Source organism: Pteronotus mesoamericanus, unplaced genomic scaffold, assembly GCF_021234165.1.
Source record: "Pteronotus mesoamericanus isolate MK-2021 breed Mesoamerican mustached bat unplaced genomic scaffold, CSHL_Meso_final contig_657, whole genome shotgun sequence".
NCBI classification, from domain to species: Eukaryota; Metazoa; Chordata; class Mammalia; order Chiroptera; family Mormoopidae; genus Pteronotus; species Pteronotus mesoamericanus.
In genome coordinates, this window is record NW_026555229.1 from 5,243,259 (window position 1) to 5,267,826 (window position 24,568).

At 43.7% G+C, this 24,568-nt stretch overlaps 1 protein-coding gene across 1 annotated transcript in view; it reads right to left on the reverse strand.

The window, feature by feature from the left end:
- The window catches only part of FBXW4 (F-box and WD repeat domain containing 4), a 72,494-nt gene that overhangs the window by 44,984 nt on the left and 2,942 nt on the right, over positions 1 to 24,568 (reverse strand). The window contains exons 2-5 of the mRNA XM_054581398.1: positions 13,629 to 13,724; positions 11,109 to 11,294; positions 10,522 to 10,654; positions 5,283 to 5,377 (exon numbers count right to left, since the gene is read on the reverse strand). Coding sequence (XP_054437373.1) covers positions 5,283 to 5,377; positions 10,522 to 10,654; positions 11,109 to 11,294; positions 13,629 to 13,724 — 510 coding nt within the window. The remainder of the gene's footprint in view (positions 1 to 5,282; positions 5,378 to 10,521; positions 10,655 to 11,108; positions 11,295 to 13,628; positions 13,725 to 24,568) is intronic.

Sequence of the window (24,568 nt, forward strand, 5' to 3'; positions counted from 1 at the left end):
CCCAAGCTCTCCATCGCCAACCTAAAAAAGCAAAACTCAGAGGCACAACCTTTACTTTTGATTCGTCTTCTCCTAAAAGCACTGAGCAAGTTACAAAGCCCAGGGCCAAAGGATTGCTGAACCACTGGGAACCAAAAGAATCCAAACTGAAAGCTGGCTGCTTCTTTTTCCAATCTTTCAAACCTCTCTGTCAGGGAAAACTCCAGATGCAATTACTTTTCACTAAAGAAAGGTGCATTTCAACAGGCTAGTGAATATGCATCTACCCCCCACACAACACACAGTAAACCCTGTAGCCACTGGAACAAACACCCTGCTCTCCCCAGAAACCCACCCCCTTACCAAACAGTACACAGTGCCTGCTTTCCTTCCAGATTCTCCCTCACCTCTGCAGAAATGAAGCAAGAAGGGGCAGCTGCTCCATCAAAACCCCCCAGAGGCCACAACTCACTTTACAAATTTGAATCGGTACATTTCATGCAGACTTGGACTAATCCCCCCAAAAACAAACAGGCCACCACAGTGAGCAAAGTAACACAAAATTATATTGTATATTTAATAACACAGCTAAGTCAAGTTTCTACACCTATACCACTCATATATTTCCCTAATGACAGAAACAAGAGAGAAGGGATTAAAACCCAAGTGTCCTGGGAAGCCTTCCTGACCACACTCACTCACAGATAGCAAGCGTTGTTCTGAGATGGGGGACGGATTCTGTTGAGCACCTCCTTTTTCTTGAGGGTAATAAATATGGTGTCTGCAGAGGAAGGAGGAGCTGCGGGCTCCTCACTCTTCCCCTGCCAGGCAAACAGGGCAAGCAGCATATAGATTAATTTCACCGTCAGAGCCCCCACGGCTGGCCAGAGGGGCCCTGCAGACTGAAGATCTGCGGGCATCGCACTCCTGGCCTGGGGCAGGCATTTACAGCTGTCTGAGTGAGCCCAGGCCTCGATTACACACTGCCTTCCACCACTCCCTCTATGTCAGCTCTGGCCCCAGTCCCCCCAGAGCCCTTCAAGGGCCACGGCCACTATCCAAGATGCTAGTGGTAAAGGTAAGGCAATGGCCTGGGGCCTGCCTCGTGGTCTTCCCTCAGCCCACAGGACATGGCACCCGGCTAAGACCAGAGCACCAACTGCTGCCTCTTCTACCCCACCCACCATGTGTCCTACCTCAAGCTTCCCTAAGCCTTGATTCCTCCCTCTGCCCGGCATGGCACTCCTCTTCCCCTCAATCAAAGACAGCCTAGTTGCAGGCACTCAGGATCCTGTGACAACCATTACGGTTATTAGCCATCTTATCCCCCCCAATGAATAGGGTCTTTGGGGGAGCTGCCTCAGAGTAAGTGTTCCATCAGTGCACAGGAAGTGAGGAGAACAGGGAGTAAGAAAGGAAAAGATGAAAAGCGGAAGGGAATGAAATTAAGTCTTTAACAGTTCTGCATTTCCTCATTCTTGAGTATTTACTAACTTTATTCAGCCTGCAATAATTCTAGATGGCAACAAAACATTCCACATTTTAAAAACCCTGCTTTTCCATGTTACTCATGGAAAAGGGCTCAGAATCCAATGTGACCTCGAGCGGTAGATCTCTGAGACCGGCTGGACTGAACGTCCTCAGCCCCGCAAACACCCCCGGACATGGCCTGACACCGCAGGCACGCCTCCAGCATCTCACGCTACTCCAGCTGAATCCACCCTTCTTTCATGCGTTAACAGCCCAGGCCAGGCCTCCTCTACAGGAGGAGGGCTTCATCTACAAGTCATGAATCTTAAAAAGACAACTATTGCTATCAGGGCGAGAAGACGAGAAGACGGGTAAGAGGTAGAGTAAAAGGTCCTTGCCCGCCCCCCTGCTGTGGAGACCACTGGCTTTCTGTCTGTGTGTTTTGAGTGCCTAAACGCAGCTCTAAGTGTGTAACTGGTGTTAAGTATCATCTTCATGACTGTTTATGAATCAAGGTCTCAAGGTCATGGAAGGAAGGAAAGGTGACATTTGGGCACAGGAAAGAGTACCTACTTTCTTCCAGTCATGAGCATCTCAAAATAAGCCTAGGGCTTGAGGTTTGATGTTTCACACTACACGTGTCTAAGAAAACACAAAAGAAAAGAAGGCAGAAAAGCCCCAGCATCAGATAAATATGATAAATAGTTCTGACATATTATTTGCAATAGAAGAAAGAGATTACTTAAGAAAAGCGATGTGCTAGATCTCCTAACTGTCCAGGTTCCTTCTAACTGGATGAGGGAGCTGTGAGGGAGTGAGCAATTGTCAGCTGAACCAGGTGTACCTGCCCTAGAGGCCAGCTGCTCCCCATGTCCCCCGCCGTGTTCTTCATGAGGGGTTCAGGGTCTCATCACATTAGTGGCAGTGATGACCACATTTAACAGGGAAGGCGGCAGGATGAGGAACAAAAGGCAGCCATCAAGCGCAGGAACATTACAGGAGGAAAAGGAGAGGAAAGAGAGATTCCTGCTGAATCCCCACCTCAATAAGACTGCGAAAGAGCGATATAACTCCACCAGGACCAGCCAAAGCCCTGGCCAGGAGTGGGGACCCAAGAGCCACTGAATGAATGCTACACCGGAGATGAGGGATTCTGGTGACGTCATATTATAGCCCCTTTAGCTTTGTAGACTATTTTCTTATTCATTGCTTCAGGTCATAGTCACAACAATCTACAAAAGTCTATATTTACATGTAATAAAATATTTACACATATTTTAAATATTTAAAATATGTGTAAATATTTTAATGTAATAGATGTAAATAGAGTACATGTAAAAAAACTTACATGTAATAGATGAGGAAACTGAGGCTCAGAGAAGGGAATGACTTACCTGAGGCCACTCTGTTGGCTGGTGGCACAGCAGAACTTCAGTCTCCCAGAACAGACCCAAGGCTGGGAGGCAGTACCTCCCAGATTGGGATAAATGAATGAGTTTATTGAAAGGTTCAAATTCATCCCTGGCTGGTGTGGCTCAGTGGATTGAGTGCCAGCCTGTGAGCCAAAGGGTGACTGGTTCGATTTCCAGTCAGGGCACGTGCCTGGGTTTTGGGCCAGGTCTCCAGTTGGGGGCACGCAAGAGGCAACCGCACATTGATGTTTCTCTCCCTCTTTCTCCTTCCCTTACCCTCTCTCTAAAAATAAATAACTAACTAAAATCTTTTTTTTAAAAAGGCCCCCATCCCAGGATATTTTTGAGTAAGAGAAAAAGGAGCAGAGATAACACCAGCATACACCCTGGTGTCGTAGTGCAATAGCAGAATCCCAAATGCAAACTATTTTTAAGGAGTCCAAGATACCATCTGTGGAGTTAGGGGAAAGGTCACCTCAAATAACTGTGGGTCAGGAGTTGAACAGCCTGCCAACAGTGAATGAAAGACTCATCCCAGGGTCAAGAAAGTATGCCAAGACTCTGGAGGAGAACATGAAGGAAACATAACACTCAGTTTTCACCAAAAATTAGGTATATCAAGGACGTAGCAGAGGGTCTGGCATAGAGCTAATGACGAACAAATGTTAGCTGCTAGTAGTGGTAGCAGTCAGAGGGCATACTAGCAGTAGAAAGCTAGGTCCTTCCTCAAAGCCAGTCTCCAAGTTGTAGCCAAACCCCTCAAACTCAGTTAATTGTAATCTAAACCACAACTTAATGGCCAGACTGTCCTCAACTTCTAATTGGCACCACCTTCAACAGTTGTTGTGCTCTATCCTGTTAACAGGCCGCCTAGCACACTCCGGAAGAGGTAGCTAGAGTAGAAGAATATGGGGTAAGGGCGTTAGGAGAGTCTGTGTTCTTTGGCCCAAGCCCAAGTGCAGGAAGCACACGGACCATCTCCAGTAGTGAAGAACTTCCCTCAACCGCCCACCCCATCCTAGTCTCCTGAAGCTGGCAAAAGTCCACAGGTAACCACCAAGACAGTCACCAGCTCACCTGTCATCTCCCACAGACTGTCCCACCTTCTCCGTCCTTACACAGATCCAGCCCACCGACCCCAAAGCCAGCTCACTGGCTTAAAAAGGGGCAGCAGGAGGAAGAAACTGAGGAGCGGACAAAGCTCAATGGCTCCGTTTTCCACCCTCCGCTCCCACACACTTAGGCCTCTCTACTCCCTGCTGGCCTTTCCTTCCCTCTTTCCTAGGATTGCTAGAATGATTTGTTCTGAACAGCGACAGGTTTATAGGTTAGCCGACACCTCCGCTCTGTGGAATTTTAATTAACTTCTCCCATCGTCAATATGCTAAGGAATGGGGTCTCCATTCTCTGGGGTCAGCAATGTGTTTCAGGTCCTGCTATATCAGCCGTCAAATTGAAGAATTAATGACGTGGCTAATCGGCTCTAATTCTTTAGGAAGAAAAAAATTTGAAAGGGAGTCGTGGATGGGGGCAGGAGGAGGGGTGCAAGCTCCTTGGGGTGAAGAGGAGGAGGAAAGGGGGCTGAGCAAAGCGGGGAGCTGACTCTCATAAAACAAATGACTGACTCAACCCAGTGTTGGGGGGTGGCAGCCCTGCAGCCTCCCTACTGGTCACCTGGCTCGGGAGTGAGGGACAGAGGAAGCGGGGAAGACCGTAGGTAAATACTGTGACAGAACAGGTACAGGAGAGGGCATCAGTGTACCCTGCCGGGGAGGAGGGAGGCTCCGCCTTAGCCCATGAGAGCCTAGAAGGCAGAAGTCAGGATAGAGAAAGCTGGAGAAATACCAGTCAGGCCAAAGGGTAGGGTAAAGTCATCATCAAAATTTTGGCACTTCTGCTACAATGGTCAATTAATCTCCTCCACATACACGTCTTTGGATGAAAGCCGAATGGCACGCAGGCCCCAGGCCTCTCCTGATGCCTCAACTCTGTCAGGGAGACTCCAGGAGACATTTTCCAAGGGGAACAAACCACTAATGTGAACTGTGAGAGCAGACTGGCTGGTACTGTCACCTCTCTGGGGTGCTGAGAGGCCTTGGCCTTAGTAACAACCTGGAAGGGCATCTGTCCCAGAAAGGACACTGCTGTACTAGTTGGACTCAATTACACTCTAACATGGTATCTTTTCCTGCACATCCCTGGGCTAGGCGCTTGGGAAGCTGGCTCCTGGAAGGTTACCTCAACCCCATGCACATATGCAATGAGCCTTAGACCTCAAATCTCTGCAGGATTCCCACAACCTCCAGGAGAGTAACTCAAAGCAATCTAGAATATACAGGTAGATTTTCTAGCCCAGCTGACCTTGTAAAATAAAGGCGTTATTATACGGGACATAAGCATATCCAAAAATGTCTCCCTTACCTGAGTAATGGACTGATAGCAATGGACCAGACTCGGTCTTCAGTCTGGATGGTGTGTAAGCACTGCCCAAGCCGGCCTGAGGCCAAAGACCATACCTGGAAACAGGAGAGGAGATGCTCTCGTTGGCAGTGCCTGGATGGGTATGGGGTGAAGGGAAGATGCACCAGGTGCAGGTGGGGGTGGGGGTGGTAATGGAAAACCCTTTCTGTCCTGTATACACAGAGTGCAGGGTACCAGCAGAGGGGCCTCTCAGCTTCTGGACAGCCTACCACCCAAATACAGCCTGGCTCCCAGCCCTAACCGCGCTCTTGCACTTCCACCTGATAGCCCTTACTTCCCAGCCGCTTTTATACCAGGGAATCAGAAGTTTCACATTCCTCAGCTGAGGCCTGGCTGAGATGAGTGAGTAGTGGGGCTCACCTCTCTTAGCAACCTCCCCATGTTTGTGGATTTCCTTTCTCCTATCTCTCACCAAGATTTTGCTTTGGGGCAGGAGGGGAGGGAGGAAGATCAAGGCACAGTATGGGAGAAGAGAGAAAGAATTAGAGTAGAACTAGAGAGAGGAATAAAAGAGAGATGCAAGGGATGGAAAGAATGGAAGAAGAAGAGAGACTTCAAAGTGGGAAAGTGGTGTGTTGTTGTTTGTTTGTTGATAATGCACAGGATCCAATGCTATTCATGTCAGCACGGAATTTAGCACCTAATGTCACCAAAAGTAGCAGAAAAGCTTAGCTCTTTTAAGCTTCCATATCTCCTACAGGTTAAAAATATTGCTTGGAGCACATTATCTGGTCCCTATCAGTCAGGAATGTACATTAGCAGCCACTCTGGGCTTAACTCTAATCAACACTCACAGAGCCCTCTCAGCGGTCAGCGCATTTAGAAATCTCCCATTAAGCACGAGGCCTCCTACCTCAGCCTACCCCAGATGACACACGCAGGGAAATAAGCCTCTAACTAAACAGAAAGGAAACCTCCAATATACAGGGCCGTCCCCAGACAGCAGCCAAGTAGGGGTCCTGGGACGGCCAGATGGATCAATGACCTCTCAAGGTCCCTGCAGTTCTATAAGGGGAACACACAAGTCAGTCAGCACCTTAGAAGGAAGAACTTTCAGGAAACATTCCTTGGGTTTAAGGGGTAGGTAATGGAGTGGGGGTGGTCCTGCCTCCTTAGGGTCACATGATATCTCTTCCCTATAAAATGAGAGAGTGTTTTAGATTTTGTGCGGGTGATGGGGGACATAGGCATGAGTTAGCTCTTTTCTCAACATAGAAAAAAGAGAATAAATTTGACAAGAAGATCCTTAATGAGGAGGGGCAGAAAACAAAGGTAAATACCACACATTTCTTGGAGTGCCATGATTCCGGCTTACTTTTCTGGATCTTTAGTCAGGCCACTTTGGTAGTCACTAGATGCACTTCTAACGTCCTCTCTTAGACAGCTCCGTATTGAAAGGGAGGTTTGCCTTTTCCCTGAGACATGTTCTGGCATGGATGCGGACTCTGGTTACAAAATCTACGGGGACAGCCTAGGCCTGAATTCACTAGTGCCCTCCAGGAAATGACCTGGTGGATTCCCAGATCGTGCGAACCACAGAACGAGGTTCCTGGTCTCCAGGAGTGGCTCAGGGAGCATGTTGCCAGTTCTGAGCACCACCCTGGGAATGTGGCCCTCCTGACCTGGCCCAGCAGCACATCATCCACCAGGAACATGAGGGTGCTGAACACACCTTCACCCTCAGCGGTCAACTACAAAAAAGACCGTCCCTGGAGATGGAACTCAATGGGAGTGGACATTTTATGGTCCTTTTAAAAAGCAGTTGGCTGTATGTACCAAGACCTTTAAAATCACCAAGTCTTTGCCCTGATTGCTGCGGCTCATTTGATTGGGCATCATCCTGAAAACTGACAGGTCATGGTATTGATTCCCTGTCAGGCACATGCCTGGGTTGCGGGTCCATTCCCCAGTCCGGGCATGTGCAAGAGGTGACCATCCTATCAATGTTTCTCTCCCTGTCTTTCTCCTTCCCTTCCCTCTCTCTAGAATAAATAAAAGAAAAAAACTTTTTTTTTAATCACCAAAGCCTTTGACTCAGTCATTCTATTGCTGAGACCCTATCCTAAAAAAATAATCATAAAATGAAGAAAAACCTAAATAATAAAAATATTCCCTGAAGCCTGCAATAGCAAAAAGGGCTTTGGAATCAGACAAATCTGGGCTGAACCCCATTTGTTACTTATTATCTCTGACCTAACAGATGTTTCATAACTTCTTAGCCTCAGTTTCCTCATGTGTAAAATGGGAAATAATACCTATCTTTCAGGTATTATTGGAAATTCCTAAAAAAAATGTGGAAAAGTGAAGATATGTATAAATTACCCAGCACAGTAGCACAGTATTTGGTAGATATTAGGCATCAATAATAATGGTTCTTGATACTATAGGAAAAAAACTAGATACAAACATCACCAAGAGGAAAAATAGTGACTAAATTATGGCAAGTCCATTGTGAAGCCATTAAGGATGACACTAAAAATAACTTGTAATAATGATGGAAAACCTTATAAAATAAAGCCAGTACAGCAGTGTACACTGGGTAGCTAAAATATATTATAAGCATAATTATGCTGCAGAAAATTACCCTAAAATATAAAATGAGAAAATAAATAAATGTACAGGGCTTAGCACAGTGCCTGGTTACATTCTGTATTGTTACAAATCAAACAAGCAAATCTATGCATTGAAAAATAACTAGAGGAAGAAAAAATAAATTCAAATGTTTCCTCTTCATAAAATCTCCCTTTCCAAGCCAGATGCGATCCCTCTACCCTCTCAACTTTCCGGCCCTTTCCCTAGAGTCTTACACTTCAGTCTTTGAGTTCTTTGAGTTGAAGGCCATTTCCAATCACCTTCACAGTGCACGCATCTCTCAGCTCCCCTTGAGGAGAGAGGCTGTATCTTCCTTGCCTTTGAAGAGCCCTGGTTGCCTCGAATAGGCACATATCAGAATGAATGAAAGAAGAGATAGAAAGCATGAAATGAAGGGATGGCCAGCACTGGCCTAGGCCCACCGGGAACATAATCTACCATTCTGCCACATCTCAGAATGGGGCTGGCCCTGCTACGGCCCAGAGAGGCAACTCCAGCTAAGTCACAGTAAGTTTAAAACTAAGGTTCAGGGAGGGGAAGGAAGAGGGCTTTCTGGGAAGTCCCTTGCTCAGCAGTCTTACAAAGAAAATGTTTTCGTTTCCTTCACCCCAATAAAACAAACCTCTTTCCTAAGACGTAGTACATATTTGGGGAACTCCCTCTAAAGAAGCTATAGATATTTATAGGCAAACATGACAGTTCTTACATAGATTCATGAGTATTACAAGCCTGAAGTAGCAGCTGTAGAAATGCAAATGCCACCAAAAGAAAATGGAGAGTCAGTTATAAAAGACTAACTGTGGGTAGCATAGAAATGGGCCAGAAAGATGAAGGCGGAGAAATGCAAAGACAGAAACAGAAAGGAAGAAATGAAAGCAGCATCCAGGAAGCCAAAAAGATAAGCTACCCTGGAGGTCACTGGGGAGCCAGTGACTAGCTTTCTGAAGTTGAAGAACCAGGAGGGAGGATTCTGTCACTGACCTAAAAGAAATCCTCAAAAGAAACAGGATATACTGAAGTGATGATTTTAGAATTAAACAGTACCCTGTTTCAATACTTTTCAAAAACTAAGTTACTGAATAGGGCTGAGTTGGTGCTTAACCCAATATCCCAGATAAAACTGCTATCATTCTTTGACTGTAGGCAGTCCGTACCTTTGAATTGCTACGTGTGGTCACAAAGCTTAGTTTTATACTGCTCAGCGTAGCAGAGCAAAGAGCAGGATAGAAGAAAGAAATGTGGATGAAAAGATAAGAGCCAGGGGAAGCTTGAAGCTCTGAGAAGAACATGCTATAGTGAGATGAGATGACCTACATCACACATGCCACCAAAGGTTCCTGTGTGAATGGACTTCTGAGCAGCACAGAAACTTAAGGCCAGTCTCTTTGCAAGGAATGGTACAAAGACAGTGACCAATCAGAAATCTGAAGGGTGGGAGAATGGGAAGCAGGTGATAGAAAATTCAGTTTCCCCGTTGGTCCCAAGTTTTTCTGGATTTTTCAGGCTCCTTGTGCTGGTGTGCATGTCTTGGACAGAATACAAAGTGTGAGGTAGGAAACAGCAAAGTAGGGAAAACTTCCACAAACAGAAAAGAACATACTTAGCTTTTCTTTTTATATAAATTAGTGACAATTTTCCATGACGGACTAGTCACCAGAGAACAGAGAGTCAGAAAAGTTAGTGAGTGAAGACTGAAACTTCCCTCTCCTGAGTCCTCTCTCTCTCTGTGTCTTAGAGGCCTGTTTGCTGACACGAACAAGCATTTTGCTCCTGTTAGCACTACGAAGTCTCCAGATGCAGAGAAACAGACAGGCAGGATACTCTCAGGCCTCCTGCACCATCAAATGAATTGTCAGCAAAGTTCCCACAGCAGCCCCAAAGGACCAGGCACGTGTGGGGCCTGCCTAGGGCTGCCGGACACACAAAGAAGAAAGTTCTGTCTCATGGGCGGGAGCTTATTTGACTCGAACGGGATGAGCTGAGCCCATAAAGCAGGGGTCACAGTAGCTATCAGGCTCATTCTGTTGGGTCTTGGCAGATGTCTAACTGCAGACCAGACAATCTGGCAATGACGCAACAAATAACGCCCTCCTCTTGTCACTTTCCTGCTGCTTACTGACCGCATCAGTCTCCAGAGAAGCAGGAAAAACACATTTTAATTATCAGCCTGATTGCTTATAAACAAGGTGGTGAAAAATTAACCTCCCTAAACAGAGAGCAAGTAAAAAGAGGGAGATTTTAAAATAAAATATTGGGGTCAGAACTCAACCCACAAACTTGAGGAAATTCAGCTCAGGGAGGAAAAGCTGGCCAGGCCCTCTGTTTTTGAGTTCACGCCACATTTCAAGTGAGTGGCAAGCTTCCCAGCCACTGTCCACTCCTTTCCCAGGCCAGCTGGCAAGGACACAAGCTGGCATGGCGAGCTGCATGCCAGAGGCACATAAGTGAGTCCTTTATTGTGTTGTTTCCCCCGCCCCCACCCAATGCTCTCAGCCAATCCCGAGACTGCGGCCCTATCCACCCTCTCCCACCCCACTCCCTGTAGACAGAAGGTTAGTAACAGTGTGTAAGGGGGTGACCACCTCACCTTGGCCGTCCTGTCCCTGGAGCCACTCACAATGATGCCCCCTTTGCAGTCCACACAGTTCACCTCCTGTGCATGAGCCGAGTACTTGACAGTGAAGGCGCTATGAATCTTATGAACACCAATCTTCCCATCTCTAGGAGAGAAATAAGGAGCCCACCCCAATAGCCAATTATTCTCTCTGTAAGAACTGAAACAGCCCAAGACCGGAATGACATCCAATTTGCCAAGCTTTAGGCAGTTCCGTCCAATAAGGTTCTGAGCTTCTAGATACCTTTACTTCTTCAGTACACGTGGGGTTGAATAGAGCTGAGACACAAAACAAATTTCCCCCTTGGGAGTGTCAAGACCAGCTTCACTTTTCATTAAAGGCTCTTCCTGTTTTCCTTCCCCAGCTAACCCTATTAAGTGCCTTTGGTAAATCTCTGTGCTTTAATGGGGAAAACAAAAAACAAACACAAAAAACCCCACTACTCCTCCTAGTCCTCTTTCTTATCCCTTTGGAGTTAAGACAGAAAAGTCAGACCCAGGCAGATGGTCTTTGAAGAATCCTTAGGAAGAGGGTGGAAGGAGAAACCTGTAGCACTTACCCTCCTGCACTGATAATATGTGAGTTGGCCAACACAAAGTGGCAAACGTCCTCATCATGCCCAGCAAAGACTCCCAGGGGCCGACGGTTCAAGCTGGCACCATCTGGGCGGAACTGATAGGCCAGGATGAAATTAGCTTGGGATATGTACAAAGAATCACCCTCTAGCTGCATCCAGGGCATCTGACTGTAGAGATGAAAAACACATTTAAGGATCATCAAGATATGGAATGAAAACCTGACTTCAATCTTTGAAGAGGCTGACTGATCCCCAACTTAGCAAGGATGGCCTACAAGACTAAGTCTATGTAAACCTCTCTCTCCCCTTCCTCAAAGAGCTTTGTGGTGAGCTAATCATTCTTTGAACTATCTAAAAGAGAGCAAGAATTTAAAAATCAATTAAATAGCACTTTTAATTGGAGAATGCATAAGACTTGAATTACTGGGTAGGCAGAGCTTAGAAAATGCAATGATTGAGGGATGGGAAGGGCCAAAAAGAAACCTTTTACCCTGATGAAGTAATCTTTTTTCATTCTGTATTCTCACTAATTTGAAGTGTAAGTGCTACATTTCAAGGTTCCAAGACTCCCATACATGCCTCTTTCCCAACAGATTGGTTAGGGTATGATAAAGACAAGAGTGATCCCAGGAAGCTCCATCCCTTTGTCCTACTAGAGCAATGGGGTCATATATAAGTAAAAGGAATAAAGCCATTTAGGAAAGGATAACCAGTGTACTGATCAGATGCCTAGATCTTCACGGCAGGTATCTACATTTCTCTATTAAAGGGTGTAGGGCAAGAGTGGCAATGGAAAAACACAGTCCCGAAGGCAGCTTACCACAGTGCAGGTGCTAAAGAAAATAGCTCTCATAGGTAGCAGACAAAAGAAATCCACACATAGTTAAAGATTCCCCTTGACAATCTGGCAGCAGGAAGAAAGGTTAGAAGCCACAGACCAGTCCCATGGCACGGGGGGAGCAACAAGAAGAAAGATGACGGCCAGACACCAGGCTCTCTGGTGGGGACTAAGCCATTTTCCCCATATAGACATCCCAGCAGCCTGTCCAACTCTACGTAGTGATTCTGGAGCTACCAAGCCCCAAGCAAAGCACAGGGACAGCTGATTCATCCCCATTTTCGGAGACACCAGCTCTCGCTGCCAAGCCTGTCTGAGCAAACTGGGCTGTGTTTCTTCCCCAGACTCCTTAATACAAGCGTCATGGGAATGTGGAAAAGTTCTGCAAATTGACTTGACGGGCCATTAAATGCAGCTTGGACTTTGTAGTAACTGAGTTTCTGCTCATGAGGTTTTTACAAGTGTGTGCATATATTATATGGAACATGTGTAGAGTGTGTATAGATGCCTGCGTTCTCACTCATTATGCACATTCCTCTTCATATCCCCTTGCATGAGTCTGTGGCACACTCAAGTGGGCAGCAAACAGAGGGGTTTGGAATTCATGTCTAGAGCCATCTGGTAGGCAGCCATTGCCTAGGACAAGAAACCAGGTTCATGCCAGGTGAACAGTGGAGAATCCTGGGGCAGCCTGGTAACTGTTTTGCGTGTTTATTTGCCAAACTGCTTTAAACCAGCCAAAAAAAAAAATGCCAAGGACAAAACCTTGGTAGAGAAATAAACTTTACTTTCTGGTATTAAAAGACAACCCTGGGAAGCAAAGGGTAAAGTCCTTCATCATAAAAGCCCACGTTACTCCATCACCACAACCACATAATTCACAGCAACTGATGTCAGTAAAACCAGCAGAAACCAAACACAAGCAAGACAGGGCCATCACAGGCAGCAGCCTGCCCATATCTGTCAGTACAAGTACAGGTTAACCAAGAAGGAGGAACCATGGCGTTCCCTATCCATTCCAACCAACCAACAAGGAGCAGTTTGTTGGTAGGGAGTCACATAGTAACTCTGAAATAATTTAGCATTGATGAAGCATAAAATCTGTGGTATTAGCATTACCAAAGCCATTATCAAATCTGCTGGCACTTTTTGTAAGCTCTGCCTCCTGTAACATATATATCCAAACCTTTAGATTCTATTTTGCCTTTTGATAAAGTAGAGGAGAGAACTATAGGAAGCCAGGAGTGAGGGTATAACTCCCTAGAGTAGAAGATTTAAAGAAAAGTAATTATAAAACAAGATGTGTTGAAATAGTGGCTTCATTTATGTCTTTTGATGAGATACATTAACAGTGATTACCTCTGAGTAGTAATTTAAAAGTCTTTTCTTCTTTAAACTTTTCTATTTTTTCAAATTTCTACAATAAACATTTATTATTTTTATAATCATGAAAAATATAAAATTTGTTAAAATACATTTTCTGTAATCCTTTTGATAAATGTGAAAAAAGCTTGTCCCTCTGATGCGCCCTTTGTGGTATTTAAATGATCACCTGGGCCATACCACCCAAGACAGGCTATTCACACTCTAGCTAGGACCAGATTTTTCACTTCCCAGCATGCTTTTCTGTCCCAGGTAGCTTTAAGAGTCAAGAGGCTACTTACCTACATCTCCACTTCAACAGAATTCCCTCTCGGCAGCGCCCCAACCTCCAGTTTTGAGACACCTTCACTCGTTCCTTCACGGGTACGTTGGCCATCCTGTGTCCAGACAGAAAAGATAATCTAGTCACTACAACTCATTGCCAACCAGAGACCAGAGAGAATTCCATGGGCTTACAAGTCAGGACTCAGGAACGTCCAGAACGTATCTGGATACAAGTGAAGGGGCTATGAGACAAGAAAGGAAAAACTCCTCTTTCCATACTAGGATGACTAAGAAATCCAAGGAGAACAGTCCTTCCTTTAAAGTGTCTATAGAAATGCCAAAGCCATCTCACAGAGAATAGGTGATAAACAGTACTGGAACCACAGTACTGGAACCATAAAGAAAAAACTGATGTAGATTAGCATCTCATAGCACAATATAATAAACTCCCCAAAAATGAAAGAGTGAATTTAAAAGTTTTTTTTTAACTAAAAGAGTTTAAAGTATTTAAATTTTAAATACTGCATAGGAAAAAGAGATTGAAATGAAAGCAAAAGAGTGGGGAAAATTAACAATTAATACCATCAGTACAAGATTTATACATAAAAGTTTTAGGGGACTGATAAAAATCTATCAGGAAACACACCCTGTCTCCAATACTGTCATCCATATCCAACAGCAGATAAGAACAGGCACACAGTATTCACATGCTAAAAACTGGGGAAACATCCCACAACAGTTTACTGACATACACATTAAAAAACTATTAAAGTACCACCTCGCATCTATTAAATGGAAAAACCACTCTAGCTTTGGTTTGATAGAGGCGTTTGGGTTTGGTTATACATTGCTAGCAGCATGCTGGTGCAGCCTTTCAGAAAAGGATTCTGTTGAGAAAAGCTGTTAAATGACAGCTTCTGACCCAAGCATTCCCACTTTGGGCACTATATCACAAAGAAATAATTCAAAAGAAAAATATATTTTTTACAAAGATATTTATAGTTGCAGCTATATATTAGTGCTAAAATCTGGCAATAGCCCAAACGTCTGTCTACTGGGGAGAATGGTATACTAATGCAAAAGAATATATTGCCACTGAAAATGAGAAATGGGAGGACTGCAAAATATTTGGAAATGATTATAGCAAGGAATGGTCATTTTAAAACTAAGTCAAATTAGCCTTGGTCTGTGTGGCTCAGTTGATTGGAGCATTGTACTGTAATCAAAGGGTTGCAGGTTCAATTCCCTGTCAGGGCACATGCCTGGGCTGAGGGTTTGGTCCCTGGTCCCGGCACGTACGGCACAGAAGGCAACTGATTGATTGCTTCTCTCTTGCATCAATGTTTCTCTCTTTCCCTTCCTCTCCCCCTTCCTCTCTCTCTAAAAAAGCAGTGAAAAAATGCCCTCAGGTGAGGATAAAAAAATTTTTAAGTAAGTCAAATTTATACAATAGAGGTTAGGAGACTACATACAATTGTCTCCATATAACAGGGCAGAAGAGGTAAATTGATGGTAGTTTAGGAAGTGAACAATTTTTTAAAATACATCATATAACTATGGAGAGTTAGGTCTTTCAATTTACATTTAAATAGTAGATTAAATGAAGTTACAGGAGCACAGAATGCAGACTTAGGAAACTGGGAACCAAACCTGGTTATCTAACTTTTCTAATTGCCAATTTGCTCATCTATGAAATGAGGATGGTATTTCACACAACTGTGGTGTTTTAGGGATGACAACTAAAACAAAGTACAGTATGTTATAAATCACTACAAAATGGTTATTATTACATAAATATATGTAGTGATTAATATCCATTAATGGTGTTATCTCTAAAGCTAACCCAATAATCATTTGTTTTTCTTCTAACTCAATTATAACGAGTAGAAACTGTACTTCTAATGTCAAACTTAGTCCCCTTCCAGGTTGAATGATTAGATTCTGGGTATATACATGTTAAAGCTAAAATATATTTACTGAGTTTGTCCATTGGGTGAATATGGTCCTTGGTTTCATATTGCTAGTAAGCGCCCTATACTAGCAGCTAGACAGGGAACTGAGGACAGTAAAAGATAGTCAACAGGATGGACCAAAAGAACTGAACTCTTCATGAAAAAGATTAGACTCACTGCCAAATCTTATTTGCGTAACTTCCCAGATATAAAAGAAGAGATTATAGCAAACCTCTCCTCTTCAGTTAGGTCTAAGTTCATAGGTGGAGATGAAACCAAAATTGAAGCAAGAGGGGAAAGAATCGAGATATTTCCTGAATTGGGATAAGGACAACACTTCTCTCATCTCCCTGGTCACTTAACTGCAATTTGGTGACACTTTACTAAGGGTCAAAGCACTGCCCTGAGGGCCTGATTGCAGCAGCAAGAAACTTTCAAAGTTGAACTTTAGAAGCTGCTACCAAACAGCAGGTGCAAGCTTCCTCTCTCACGACCAACACTGTAATCAAAATATAGGCTCTGGTCCTTCAAATCAAGTTTCAACTTTTCAAAACCATTCTGTTTGACTTCCACTTGAGAATAGTATCACTTTGTTAAAAGCAACTTAACAACTAGGTTTTTTCATCCCTTTTGTTTGTTTAATCATCTCTGATGGCTTCCTAGCTGGTGGACAAATCATATCTGTATCTTTCTTGGCTTTAGTACCTGAAAAATCAGAAGGAATAAAAAATAATCTTCTTTCTCTGAAAGCAGGTATCCCTCCTTCCCTGGGGGGACCTGTCCTGGGGGGAAGAGGGGATTCTTTCCCCTCTTGTAAAATGAGGCAGCAGAAGTGACTAAGGACACAGGAGCAGGTGCCCTGGGGATGCAGTAAGGACCCTTCTTCCCATCCTTGAAATGCTCTTTGGTTGGCTGTTTTTCCCCCACGGTTAATGGTGTGAAGTGGGGGTGCTCCCTCCAAAAAACGATTGGTGCCCTGAAAATAACCCTCTTGCACGGCTGTGAAGGCACGGAGGGACCTCTAAGTGGGCCTGTGGGCCTACTGGGACTTCCATTTTCCCAGCCCTCCTTCTCTTGCCTCAGGCTCATTTTTCCACTTGGGCCCCCACCTTCTCAGCTTTCCGGCACTTAGTCACCATTATAGTTTGACTGCATTCCTGGGCACATGACCTATTTTAAACAAAAACAATACAACATGCACCCACAGTAAGCTATTGGGCCCCTTAAAACCTTAGCAACAAGTTAAGTCCAGAGGGACAGAAATTAATCTAGGCAGTTATCTAGAGTCCCCTTTCATTTCACCTCTCCTCACTGCATCCCAAAGCAAAAGCAAATAAATAAACCTAGTCAGGAGAAAAATGGCAGGGGGGAGGGGAGGGGAGGTGTGGATATATCAGAGAGGTCTTAAAACGGCACAGTCCCTAAGGTCAGAAAGCTCCTGGATCACAAATCAGTTTCCCTCCCTGCTTCATCTTGTAGTTTGATTCCCCTTGATGCCACCCAAGCTGCCTACCTGCGTGATTGGCATGATTACCGTAAGCATAACTTCCTGCTGACTTGGACATTCAGAAAAGGAGGGTATCTGTCCACAAGTGACAATCAAGGCCATCTCAAGGGGCACTGGGCTAAAGGAGGGGGAACAGGGTTATGCAAAATGATGCTTGGGGGCTTAGAATTTTAAATTAATATTGTCCCTTGATTTCTTTGATCTTATGGGGCAGGGAGCAGATTTCCCCACATAGTGTCTGTACCCACTAGCTCTTCTACTAAAACTAAGAATTTGGCTTTAGGTACAAACATTTAAACAGCCTAAGACAAAAAACTTCTATCTCTTTGTTTATACTTGGCATTAGGCTAAATCCTCCAATGGCCCTCAGCAGCAGAGGTCCATAATTAAGGTTTAAAAAAAAATCAATGAAAAATCATTATATTGTGTTGAATTGCTTGCCCTTTCAGCCAGGAAACAAGGAATAACACCAACACACAGGTGCAGTGAGACTGTGGGGAACATGTCAGCATGAGGATAGAACCAGGCACACGGAGAGCGTGGAGCAGACCCACATCTCCTTTGAAAGGCCCCCAAAGGACAACTCACCTTATTCACTCAGCCTCATCTCCCATGGCCCCACACTGTGCAACAGAACTCCAGCCAAGCCCATCTCTTCCACATTTATAACTATATCCACACCTTCTCCTATATTGCCAGCACTAACCTACCATTGTCCTTGACAACTGCCTCCTTCCCTCCTCTGGGCCCTAGTCAAATTCACCTACCCTTCAAGACCCAGCTTTTCACACCTGTATGTCTTGTTTGTCCAATACAGTCATAAATTCCACAGGATCAAGTCTTCAACCTCTTAGTACTTCTAAAAGTGGACCTCAACTAGTGGTATAACAGGAACCCTGAATAAGTAAGCCATCAAATTTTAAACAATTTATAGAATTTATATTCATTCAACTAAAGAGCCACACTTTTATAAAGCTTTCTGTCAGACAACCACTGAGCCTCAGCATGACTCACCACACTGTTGCTGCAAATAAGAGGAAGCCTGCCTGTTCGGAGGAACAGATAGAAACTTTATCTCAAAATAGATTATAAAAGAACAAGGTCAGGGCAGTAATAGTTCTACTCAAACAGGAACATACCAGACAGTGAACAAGTACATAGACAAGTTTTTCAACTTTCTGTAACGTGCTTTAAAAAATAATAAAGACATTCAGCTTTTAATCCTTTAATGTACTATCAAAAATTCTAACATCACTCAAAATTATTTCTTAGACACAAAAGGTGGGAACCATGGTCCTAGCATAATAGGTACTTTGAAAGAAACTGCTTCCACAAGTGCTCAAAGGTACAGTTCTCCCTTTAGCAAATCACACTTTCAACAATGTCTACAGATTTTCAGGAGCCTGGACACACTACCTTCAAGCTCCAAACCCTTCCTAAAAATGTATAATGCAGCACATCTTCAGGAATTCAACTAGACTTCCGAATGCTTATGCTGGAGAAGCTCCAGGGAAGGAATCTGAGCAGGTAAAGTACCCTAATGTGGCACCCACATGTCAAAGCTGTCCAAAGCAGTTTTGGAAGAACTGGGCATAACCCTGATTCCTTATGTGAGCTTAGGATTTATGGTCATGTTCACATTCACATTCATTTACTCATGCTGTTGGTCAAGTTTTGTATTTGCAGGGCACTTGACCAGTGTGCATGTTATGTTCTGCAAGGTGTCAAGAGCTGTTAAGCAGTGAAAAAAAGAATTTTATCATCAAAACATTTTGGGCAGTGCTGGATGAAACAAAATTAAACAGGTCTCTCTAGCACAGGACATCTCAGTACCTTTAATTGATCAATGGGCATTGTGAATCCCCAAGAGAGGGGATGTGGAGCACAGCATTTCCCACGCTCATTGGATTACAGAATTGATTTTTCAAAAATCCCACCATACGAGGCTGATCTAGCACTTTCTGAGAATAGACAAAAGCAAGAGAGATCCCGCTATTTTTTGAGAAGAGGTCATCTTCTAATAGAGTCATGAACTGGCATCTAACAGACTCAGAAGTGGACTCTGTTCTCATATCTTCAAAATGACTTTTCCCTGGGCTCCCCATCCGCAATGTGAGCAATACACTACTCTGCTTCTCGGGGTTATTGCATAGTTTTTAATCGTATAACTGTGTTTCATATTAATCACCAAAGCAGATTCTCAGCTCTGGTGGCCAAGTTTCAAAATCCCTGGTGCCCTTCCAGCCTGGATGAAGGGATGGAGAGAACATGAACCAGACGCCACCCAGAAAGTGTTACATCTCCAGCTCCTCAGCCATTTGACACAGTCAGACTGCAGACAAGACGAGTGATGACTGAGAGGTTCTCCGTTAGTAACTCACTCCTGGACGAAGGCCTCTTTGAAGCATGCACACCGCCTGTATCTGAAATCTTGACTCGCCTTTTCAGTACGGGCTTTCTAAAGGAAAATTCAAAGAAACATGGCAGCTATGTGGAAGAAAGAAAATGAAGTTCTAGAAGAACCCATTACAGATCTAGTCAGCAGGGGAAACATCATTCCTTTCAGTGAAACGGCCTTCCAAGAAAAGTATCTCAACATATTTACTATAAAACAATTTAATTTCCCTGTCCCATCACCTGCCACCCCACCATCCCCACCCCCTTTCCCCCCCAAAAAGCCCACAGATTGTGGATTTCCTCTCATTCTTGGCAGAGTTACCAGAAGAAATATAATACCCCCTTCGGACTGCTCCCAACAGCTGCTGAACAAGAGGGGGAGCAGGGGGTAACCTTCCAAAGCTGCCTCTAAAAATGACCATTCTCCCTGCCAAACCATGCAGCCAGTAAACATAGGACTTCTTTCTCTACCACTTAAAACAAGGGGAGACCCCCGAAAGCAACAGTGTGCCCTGGTCCAAAATACCTGCCCCCAGCCCATCTGTTCTTCTCGGCTTGACTATAAGCTGAAACTTCCGTTGCAGTCCGCCACAACTCTCTTTCTTCCCTAAGATGCATTTCTTGAAACAATCCTCTAATACACTGAACTAGTTTTTGTTTGCTTGTTTGTTTCTTTGTTTCTTTGTTTGTCTAACCTACCCATTTGCAAGGTAGGGTTCTCATCAAACTCGTATTCAGTGTAATTTTCTAATTTTCTTATCTCTACCCATCTCCTCAGTACCTCCTATAGACACACCCCCCACCACACACACACACACCCCCTCCCCCCCCCCACCTCTTTTCAGGTCAAGAGCCTTGAAAAACAAAAGCCTAGGAACAAAGTGAGCAATGGCTACACTGCACCCTAGACTTTTCCCCTTTCTTAACATCATCACACACCAAACGCGCTTTTCTCTCCAGAAAAGCCCTATCACCAGGCAGCAGAGAGCCTTCCCGTTAGCCTTCAGCCTCTCAGCTGAGACCACCAACAAAGAAGTTCACAAATGTCAGCTGGGGGCAGAAGCAGTATCCCTCTTTGCTGCAGAGAAACTGGACAGAGCCTCGAGCATCAGTCCCCAAAGGTGACAGCCGGGGTTGAGTGAAGACCGTGAAAACTGTACAAGAGTAGGGGGAGAAAATATAATGTAAGGAATGATTTGGAATCAGGGGCAGGGGAAGGTGGAGGGATGAACTGGTTGACCCCAAATGTCTTTTCCATCTCTAACTCCTATGATTCTTTGACCTCCAATTTTGTGCTGCGGACAAGGAATGGAAAGTCAACAGACGTGGCGATGTTTTGAAAGAGCCTGGCAGTCTGCTCTTGTCATTTAGTGGCCTTTGCATGTATTTTTTAAGGTGTCTCCAAGCCCTGTCTTCATTTCACAGTTGTCACCTTTCTCAGCAATTTGAGCTCATGTCAAATACCAAAAAGAAGGAGAAGAAGAAAGAATGTACTGGCAATTAATTGTGGGCTAAAGAGGGGCAGGCACGGGGGCCCATTGGGTGGCCTAGACTTCCAGGGAGGGCAGTGCGGGCAGTTTGGAGATGATGAAGAACGGACTCAAAGTTGAGACGAGGCAGCAGACCTCTAACAAAAGATAAATTCTTTCTCTAGACAGTCTTATACTCAGTTTTAGATACAATTCAAGTATATACATGATTCAGGAGTCATAAATGGAGTCTTAACTAGCCCAAACATCTTGCCTTTATGAATTACAACTGAAGTTCCATCTGAATCCTGGTCAAACCTGAGCAAGGCTGCTGAATAGGAAGAATAAACCAAATCTTTGGATTTGGTTGACACACCTGAGGTAAATTCTGGAGCTTGGCAAAAAATCTGTTTCTAAAAATCAAAGTGGGGGATATGCCAATTTTCACTGAAAATTCAAAACTAACTTTCTCATTTTTTCAAACAGTTTATCTCATCTTAAATTTTCAAAATTTACTGAAGCGTGGCCTCCAGAAGAATCTACCTGAATTTCTCCCTGTTCCATGGTTATGAATTAAGACCAGAAATTAATCAAATGCCAGAGTCAACCCAAAGTCAAGCTTAAGTTGTCACACAAAGGTAATTCTTTTCCATGTCAAACATTCAAAAATACTTTTTAAAAAAAAATCTGTATGTTTCCTCAGTAACCTATCAGTTTGACTTCAGCAACTGAAACAATTTTTACCTCAGGTGAAGGTGTCAGACACAGAAAATTGAAAGTATGGAGTACTGAAATATTTTCAGAGAACTCAGTCCAGTAAGAATTGCTCATCTTGCAGACTGTGAAGACTTTGGGTTCCTCCACGTTTCTGTCTTGAAGCTAGCAAATGCATCTCCTACTCTTCAAAGTTTACAAGACTGGAAAGTATACAAGAGGCTATATTCTCACAGTCTTGGAGGAAAAGGCCTCTTCCACTCCACCAGCTTACATTTGGAGGTACTGATTGCCCTAGACCATTTCCTGCTTCCACAGGTGTATTGTTTTATTTATTTTAAGCACGTAAACTGAACTCAACTTTTATTAACTCACAGAACCATTAAAAATAAGGCCTTTCCAAAATGACTGAAGATAAACAACACCCATATATGAAACCCTGCAGTGAAGTGGAGAACAAGTCAGTGACTCCTGCCTGGGTAAGGCAGAACGGTGAAGGAGAAAGCCGAAGCTACTTTAAGCTGACCGTTGTTTTCTGAAAATCATTGGGCCTTAAACATACCCAGTCAGCGATGCCTTCTCTGTTCAGAGCTAGGAAAGGAAACTTTATGCTTTCTGGGCCAAAAAAATGCTCTTAGGTGCAATCATTTTAAAACAAACAAACACACTCTGCTTATCTGTGTCCATCTCGCCACTCTGGACGTTAATCATCACTGAAATAGATACCCCAGTTCCCCGGCCTCAAAGTGCTCCAAGCCTACGAGGCCCTGTCTGAGGAATGAATGTACATGCCAGGGCAAACACCTCAGAGCCTTGCTCCCTAAACACCTATTGTGAGTTCTAGGCAAATCTCTCACAGGCGAATGCAAGAACACCCAGGTATTGCTCAAAGAATATTTAAAATAAAATTCAAGTTTGAAAACATGTAGGGCTTAATTTGGAAGGAAGAGGATTAACTAAACTGTAACATAAGACTAGCAGAAGTATTTTTAAAAAACGGACTTACATACACAGATATACTTTTTTCTTTCCATTCTCTGCTCTTGTTAATTTTCAGTATCAGAATATTTACAGATAGCACCTTCGCTCTTGCGCCCATCATACTATCTGCATTCAGCCTCCATTATAAACTGACGGAGTCAAATTTCACTGTTTTATTTTTGAAGACTGGACTAGGTTAGTTTTCCCCCCATTCTAGGGAAAATTTAAGATTGCTATATGAAACATTTCCTTGATTTTCATATTACAGATATTTCCATTCTCCCAGGCTTTATAAAATCTTCAAACAATACTGATTTTAAACCAGATGACGGACTCAAACTGTCTATCTGCTTAAAAAAAAAAAGAAAGAAAGAAAACCTCAGGATACCTACTAGTGTTCACTGTTTGAGCAAGAGGCCTAAAGGGAAGCAAATTATTTGTTTGTGGTTTTAAAGTGGCCAAAATGCCTTCAAGCACAAGTATAAGACCATTAACAAATCACAAGGAACCAAAGCAGTTCATCTTACTCAACAAAGCTATGATCAGTTAGAACAGCCAAACTGAATGGGACTTGCCCTGGGCCGGAAGGTCAGCAAACCTCAGCAGTTTGTGTTTCTCAGAATCAAGAGGCTCTTCGGCAGGGCGCGCAGGTCCTAAGCTCATAGGCTCTGCTGTCATGTTTCCAAAAACATTCAGGGCAGGTGAGGGAAACTAAGCAGGGTGTATGTTTTCCCTCACCGCCTATCTTTAGGCAGCATCTCCCATTCCAACCACCTCCACATTTGATATATACAGACCGAAGAGAGGAGAAGCCAAGCAATTGAGAAGTTCCATTTTACAACAATTTGAGTGCCTACTATGTGCTGGGCACTCTGCTAGCACTTACACATTTAAGTTTCATTTCACAAGATAATGTTACTCCCATTCTTTATAGATGATAAAACTCTGGTGCAGTGAGGTTGCGTGGCTTCTGATAAAATGAAGTTTTGTGCCATGCCTACACAAACTCATCCCACTGATTAGCCCCAGGCCTGAGCTGCAGCCCTGCCCCTGTCCAAGCAGCCATACCCTCCCTGAAGTTTGGGTCCTGGCACCTTCATGCCAGAAGAGGAACGGGGTGCATGCCATCTCCCTCCAGGGATGACAACCACCGCTCTTGGTGGCTTATCACATCTCTGCAGCTGTCCAGAAACAGACCACACTGGTAAACACATCTCCACCTGCTCTAACACATATTACTTCTCCCCTCAGCTCAGAAAACACAAACAGTGACCTTGCTCTTTATCAAGTGCTCTGATAGAACAACTTCCCTAGAAGTTTGAAGATACCCCATCCTAGGACACAGGTAAAAAATCAAAAAAACACATGGCGAATAAATAATAAAGCCATATCACTTTGCAGTCTCAAAGCACTATAAATAAGTTTATACTATACGTGTAAACTCATTTTTATTTCATTACTATTGCTTATAGAACACACACTCATTCCCATTAGCTCTCTTTTAGAGCACTTGAAAAGGAAAGAAAAATAAACATCAATTCTTGCACTCATCCATTCAATCTCTATAAGGAGAGAGAGAAAACCAAACTATGTGTTGGCTGGCTTGGATTCCAGTCATTGTAGCCAACTTCTCTTACAAGTCAACTGATACATTCTCTGAAAGTTTTTCTTCTAAGAAATAAAGGCAACCAGGCTACATCCCCCCAAAGTCCCAGAGAATCATTGTCATCGACAACAAAATTGTACTAGAATTAATAAAAGTTAAACAAAATGATCAAGTTCAAAACTTACAAAAAATCTTATACATCAATAATATCCAACTGGAAAACATACCAAAAAAAGATTACATTTATAATAAAAACAAAATGCATAACATATTTAGGAATAAGTAAAACAACAGGTGTGTGGGAACTTTATAATGAAAACCACAAAAGCTT